This window comes from Penaeus monodon, chromosome 6 (assembly GCF_015228065.2).
Source record: "Penaeus monodon isolate SGIC_2016 chromosome 6, NSTDA_Pmon_1, whole genome shotgun sequence".
Classification (NCBI taxonomy): domain Eukaryota; kingdom Metazoa; phylum Arthropoda; class Malacostraca; order Decapoda; family Penaeidae; genus Penaeus; species Penaeus monodon.
This window is the reverse complement of record NC_051391.1, coordinates 32,135,124-32,142,623: the sequence shown is the minus strand read 5'-3', so window position 1 is coordinate 32,142,623 and position 7,500 is coordinate 32,135,124. Positions and strand designations below refer to the sequence as shown.

Genomic DNA, 7,500 nt, shown 5'->3' with positions numbered 1-7,500 from the left:
GACTTAGGAAAGAAGTCACACATAAAAACAACAAAAATGCCTGTTTGATGAAGGTCTGCGTGAAAGTATACAACTTGTAAAAATGTATCATTTCAAACAAATATTTGGAATTCTACTTGAAATTTCTACACACTTCAAACATATAATGTCTGGTGTACAATATGAACACATATTTTTTCAAATATTTTTCCCCATTCACTGATCCTTTTTCTAACACAGAAATATTAATAATATGTAAAATCATATAGAAATAAACTACGAGTTATACTTAATTGCACAAAGGTTGGCAAGGGATCTCACTTTTACGCATTTGCATTTTTAATGTTTCTTTCCGAGTTTCATTTCAGAGATGACACATCTTTTCCCTCTTCCACTTTCTCTTTCTCTCATTCATTCATTCAATCTTAATCACTATACCTTTTAATCTACATTCATACAAAAAGAAAGTTATTATTATATTTTCTAATATTATTACAATAATATTAATAACAATAATAATAATCATAACAATGAAATTTTAATGTTACTGATGATAAGAGTGGTAAGAGCAATTGTGATAACAATAATGATGATTAAACTGAAAAGAAAACCTAACATCCCCCCTCCCTAAAACAAATAAACAAACAAATACACACACACACACACACACACACACACACACACACACACACACACACACACACACACACACACACACACACACACACACACCTTCAACCTTACAAAATATTCAAATCCTGCAACTAATGACAATAACACCACACAAGACGCTAAAAATCCCAAATCTCACCTTGAAGTAAACAAAGAAGATGCAGATGCCGAAGTAGACAAGAGCATGGGGTGCGGAGATGAGGTCGGTCTTCTTGTCCAGCACGAAGATAAATGCAGCCGCAATGGAAGCTTTCGTGGGGCTGGAGAGGAGGAAGGAAGGAGGTGGTCTAGTTTCCCATGCTCTTTAAAATGTTAGTCATACATTTTCTATAATAGCTTATTGGTTAACTATTGCAAAAATTAAGTAATAAATATCTTTAAACAATACTGATAGGAGAACAACAACAAAAAAAAATTCCCTTCTTTGTAGTAATGATAATAATAGATTTTTAGACTTTTTTCTAAGCATAAGAACAAACTGTGTTAAGGAATAGGTAAAAGTATAAATAACAACCCTATAAAAAACAAATATATATAAATATAGATAATTCAGAAACCCATCACAACATTAAGAAGATGTACCATCACTTATAACCAAAAATTCTAAAGTTTTTAATACAGTCATATTACAATAACAGTGTAAATAACATAACATACAAGGTAGGCTGCATAACTTCAACGGCCCCAGGTGTCCAGACTCCTCTCATCAAGCGTTCCATAACCTTCATGAAGCCAGAACCGTTGCCTGAAATGGTAGAAAAAATACACATTGAAATCAACTTTGTATTATCTGTTATAAATTCATTTGACCTCTTACTCCAGCTAAAAGGAAGACTTATTCATATAAGTCTTCTCCACAGTACTTATTTCCCCCCCCAATATTCACTTTTGTTGTTCATCTCCTTGTATTAACATATATTTGCTCTACATTACTTGATGTTGCTATTAGTTAGTTTTTTTCTGAAAGTGTGACAGCTAATGCCAAAAATGATGACAAAAAGTATTTCTTACTCATTTCCTATTGTAAGTTACCACAGCACTTGTTATCACTTCATTGCAAAACTCACTATCACTCATTAATCCTTAACCCAATACCTCTAGGAAAAATTTGGGTTTGCTTAGCCTCCCACCCAGGGAATGTGTGGCCATCTGCACTTGCATCTGCAGCCTTGCATCAAAGTGATATGCATGATATTCATTTCTGTTGCTAGATCAAACCTGTAGTCATCTGGTTATGTATGTACATTAGAGTCCATTTCAACTGTACAGGTGTGTTATACTCTGTCTAAAAGATGGAATATTTTTTTTACTGAGGGATAAAAAAAAATCTCATTCTTGTAAATCTTATTCCAAGGAACTCTTAAATAAAATAAAAGAGAGGAATTTTGGTTTTACTTCTGGTAATAATTATATCAATTAAATCATACAAAATACTCAGAAGTTGCCAACTAGCATTTTCAGCAATATTCTTGCAAAATAAGAAATTGTATGCATATGTAAATATGTATATATGTATATATGTATGTGTATATATATAATATATATATGTATGTATATATACACATACAGATATATATATACATATATACACATAGATATACATACATATATGCATATGCATATATACACATATAAAGACATACATATATACATATATGTACACATACATATATATACATACATACATACACACACACACACACACACACACACACACACACACACACACATACACACACACACACAGCCACACACACATACACACATACAAACTTGCACACACAGTGACACTACATCACACACACATGCACACACACATACACACATGCACACACACACAAAAATATGTATGACACAATATTAATTCTAAGTAGATGTATTTTTATTACCAGATAAAAGATGTAACTGATATTGCATCAAATCAGTTTGTTTATCAGATTCTGCTCCCATGTATGCAATTGAAAATAATTCTAAAAAACACAAAATTCCTTATTCATGAATCTTTTTCTTCTCTCATATTAACTATAAGTAAGCAACTACAAGTTTCCCGATGAAAATTTTAGTCATGAATTTCAACTCCAAACTCACTGTAACATCATCACAGAATGTATAATTTCTGCCTTCAAACAAAAGAAAATTATTATCTTTCACGATCATCTTTACAAAACTCTAATACACAAATAAAGAAATCCACAAAGAAATAAATCAATAAAATAAAAAATAATAACAGCACCAAAGTTTGCAAAAAGTCACAACCCAAAGAAAAGGAACTCTCTCTTGCTACCAACACACACAGCTATAGCCACCATCTCTCAAACTCCCCCAATTACCAAGCAGAACTTGAAAGCCACTGACAACATCGATGAGTGCGTGTTGTCGTCAGTGGCCTAGCGGTGTTCTGGCTGAGTGCCAACTTTCCTCACCACTTCCTATTTATACTGCTAAATATTTCATGTCATTATATAGAGGAAATTCAGTGATCCTTCAAAATAATGAGGGCCGAGACTTAAAAGGATAACAAGAAAGAGGTGTGCAAATAAGAGGGGAAGGGGAAGAGGGGAGAAGAGAAGGAAGAGAGTGAGAAAAGGGAGAAGAGGAGGAGAGGGAGAAGAGGGAGAAGAGAGGGAGGACAGAGAGAGAGAGAAAGAGAGAGAGAGAGAGAAGAGAGAGAGAGGGAAAGAGAGAGAGATAGAGAAAGAGAGAGAGAGAGAGAAGGAGAGAGAGAGAGAGAGAGGAGGAGGAGAGAGGAGGAGGAGAGAGGAGAAGGAGAGAGGGAAGGAGAGAGGAGGAGGAGAGAGGAGGAGGAGGAAGAGGAAGAAGAGGAGGAGGAAGAAGAGGAGGAGGAAGAAGAGGAGGAGGAAGAAAAGGAAGAAGAGGAAGAAGAGGAGGAGGAGGAGGAGGAGGAGGAGGAGGAGGAGGAGGAGAATGAGAAGAAGGAGGAGGAGGAGAATGAGAAGAAGGAGCAGAAGGTAGAGGAAGAGGTAGAGGAGGAGGTGGTGGAGGTGAAGGTGGAGGTGGAGGTGGAGATGCAGGTGGAGGTGGAGGTGGAGGAGAAAGACCAGCAGCAAACTAAAAGAGGAAAAAGGTGTGCAAAGATTAAAGGAGGAAAGAGGAAAAGCAGGTTGGGAGAGAGGAAGAAATAATCGTAAAAAGAACAAAGGAGGAAGGGGGAGGAGTGAAATAGGAATAGGAGGAGGAGTAGGAAGTGGAAAATAGAAAGACAAGAGATACAAAAGAGAAAGAAAGCTGGTGGCCGAGGAATAATAAAGGTAAAAGCATGGGAAGGAAAAAGAAGGAAGAAGAAGGGAAATAATAAGCAAAACAATGAATAAGGAAAAGATGAGAAGGTGGAATAAATCGAGCAGGAAGAAGTGGAGGAAGACAAGGGGGAGAAGGAAGGAGGAAGAAGAGGAAAAGTAGGATGGAAGGGAAAAGAGGAAAAAAGATGAGTAAAGAGAACAATATATAGGAAAAGATTACAATACATGAATTACAAAAATACGATGACTTAGATATACACTAAAATGAATGTATTAACTCAATGCCCCCAGGAAAATGCTGTGCTTATTTTTTAATGTTTTGTGAAATGTTTCTGCGCATACATGGCTCTGCAAGTACTTAGCCACAAAGGAGTCAGTTAGTTAATGATCTTACCTGATATCACCTTTAAATGAATTTGTGAGAAAAACTTTTTTTTTTTTCTTTTTTTTTTTACTAAAGGTATGAATATTAATGGTATTACTTTTATTATGGACATTATAATCACGATAATGATACTGAAATTAGTAACAGCAATATAAGATAATGTATGATATTTTTGAAAATCAAGGAAAAAGGTGAACGGACGAGACAGACAGCACTCGTAATTGGCTCAGTGGTGACTTAGTACGAGTGTAGCCATCTATGTGTAAAAACAATCACTAACATAAACTCACAGTGGGCACAGCATGTACGTACATGCCACACCCATCGGCTCTGGCTAACAGATAAATGGACAGATATATAAGCCTCAAAAAACAGCTCCATAACATCCTCACCCTTGATGGTGCCAATGAGAATCATGGTCAAGTAGCCATTCGGGAAGACCTTTGCCGCGTGAGTCACTCCGTCGTTAATCTTCTTCACCCTGAAAGGGGGTTGGAGTTTATGATATAATTCCAGAATTTACATGAGATTATGGTAAAATTATGACTACAGTTTGACAAGTGATCAACTGAATCAGGAAATGACTAGAAAGTTTGATCAATGAATCTGAAAATATATGTCAAGTTTGAATGACTTGATTAACTGAATCTACAAGATAAACTCTCATTATCAAAATCAGATTAATGTCAAAATGGGAATGAAATATGATTGACCAAGGTAGCATAAATCTCTTTCTTATCTGACAGCCTGCCTGCAATTATGTATCTCATGTCAACCATGTTTCACATCATGCATATCTGTCACCTGTCTTACCTATAAACTTCTTTCATGGCAGCCAGGAGAACCTTGATCGGAAGGAATTTCGCGACCTTATAACCAACGTCAAAGGGAGAGTAGAAGATAACGTACCTGGAAAATATTGCACAACAATTAAACATCAGCTGTCACATCAAATATACATATACACATATACATAAACATAGAGATATACATATATATATATATATATATATGTGCACATTTTTCTATATATTATATATATTATATATCACATATAATGTATATATTGTATATATTATATATAATATATGTATATATACATATATATATGTGTATGTATATGTATATATATAAATATAAATGACCAGATATATAAATATATATATAAATATATATAAATATATATATATAAATATACATACATATATAAATACATATAAATATACATAAATATACATACATATATATATATATATATATATATATATATATAAATATATATAAATATTATATATATATAAAATATATATATATATAAAATATATATATAAATATTATATATAAACACACACACATACATACATACACACACACACACACACACACACACACACACACACACACACACACACACACACACACACACACACACACACGCACGCACGCACGCACGCACGCACGCACGCACGCACGCACGCACGCACGCACGCACGCACGCACGCACGCACGCACGCACACTCACACACATATACAGACATAGTTGCAGTCAAATATAAATAGAGATAGCTACAAACAGACACACATGCACATATGCATATATCGGCACCAACACCCACACTCAAATCCTTCTCTCCCTCCTTTCCCTCTCCAACCTTACCACACAGCTGTAGCGAGGAGGAGCTGCTGATTGTTCTTGATAGCACCGAGGATGGGTTCGCCAAGGAGGAAGTTAGTGAGGAGGCCACCAGCAAAGATGGTGATCATGCTCGACAGCCAGTTGGCCAGGGGATGTTTCCGGGAGAAGGGTAGACCACCTGTAAAAATGGGAAAAACAGGTTAGACCATTCAGGCCCGAAATGGACACATTCTATGACCAATATCTGTGGAAGTACCTTTGCATGTAACTGTAAATTCTTAGGTTCTTGAAATACAGTGTTCTTTTTCTTTCTTCATGTGTATTTTGGTGGTATTTGCATTTCACCTGTGTTATGCAATCATAGCATGGTGAATCATCATAAAAGCCTGGTGACGCTTCATCACATCATGCCTACCTCCCAAGAGCCAGGGTGATGTCTTGCACGCCTTACCATGAAAAGGGCAATCACCCAGGCAAAGAATGGCATGAACTAACATACACCCATTCTCATATGACTTGCTTGACGTCACTGGTTGTACAAAATTACAATGGTAAAATGAAAGCTTATTACATGACAGTTTCTGCTGTGATCAGTAAATACATAAAAATAGACAAATATATATGACAAAAAAATCAAACAGCTATAAAAGTTTTGACATGAAGGACTGAGAATACCTTCAACTACCTAAGGTACAAATTTGGCCTACATTTCTGCAAGGCATAGGATATGAAAAAAAATTATCTGTAATTTCTTCTTGTTTTATGGTTTTGATGTCCAATTTCACTTTTCTGCACTTAAAAAATTATCATTCCTTTTTTACAATAAGTTTGTGAAACACAATGGAAGCCCACCTCTATATAAAGTAGAATAAGCTAAATATAACAAAATAATGGAAACAACATAACAAACCTTAGCACCTCCCTCTCCCCCTTTCCCTCCCTCCCTCCCTTCCTGCCTCCCTCCCTCCCTCACTCCCTCCCTTCCTGCCTCCCTCCCTCCCTCCCTCTCTCTCTCTCTCCTTCTCCCTCTCTCTCTCTCTCCTTCTCCCTCCCTCTTCTCCCTCACCTTCTCCCTTTCTCTTTTCCTCTCATTCTCCCTTTCTCTTTTCCTCTCATTCTCCCATCTCTTTTTCCCACTCCTTCTCCCTCTCCTTCTCCATCTCCCTTTCCCTCTCCATATGCCTTCTCTTTTCTCCTCCACCTCTCACAAATCCATCACTCATTTACCATACTCCATCTCCCCCTCTTTTCGATCTAATTTCACTCCTCCCTTGTCATATTTCTCTCCATCTCACTTCAGCAAAATCATATGGAAATAGGATAAAACATACTACCAGTGCATACATCATAATAACAATATTATATAAGAATATAATATTATATGACATTTATAGTATAAAATGATACTAATATCATTTTTATATATATATATATCATATATTATACTATATAGGATAAATAAGATACATAATATCATAATACAATACATAGCAATAATATATATAATATATAATATTAATATATATATATATATATATATATATATATATAATATATATATATATATA

The 7,500-nt window shown here is 35.4% G+C and overlaps 1 protein-coding gene across 2 annotated transcripts in view; it reads right to left on the bottom strand.

The window, feature by feature from the left end:
• Window positions 1–7,500, bottom strand: part of LOC119574404 (trimeric intracellular cation channel type 1B.1-like) — a 25,248-nt gene that overhangs the window by 3,243 nt on the left and 14,505 nt on the right. For both annotated transcript variants that reach the window (XR_005228861.1, XM_037921628.1), the window contains exons 2-6: window positions 5,954–6,110; window positions 5,110–5,205; window positions 4,689–4,777; window positions 1,309–1,396; window positions 791–911 (exon numbers count right to left, since the gene is read on the bottom strand). Coding sequence is in view for 1 of the 2 variants with exons in the window: in XM_037921628.1 (XP_037777556.1) it covers window positions 791–911; window positions 1,309–1,396; window positions 4,689–4,777; window positions 5,110–5,205; window positions 5,954–6,110 (551 nt within the window). In the remaining variant the exon portion in view is untranslated. The remainder of the gene's footprint in view (window positions 1–790; window positions 912–1,308; window positions 1,397–4,688; window positions 4,778–5,109; window positions 5,206–5,953; window positions 6,111–7,500) is intronic.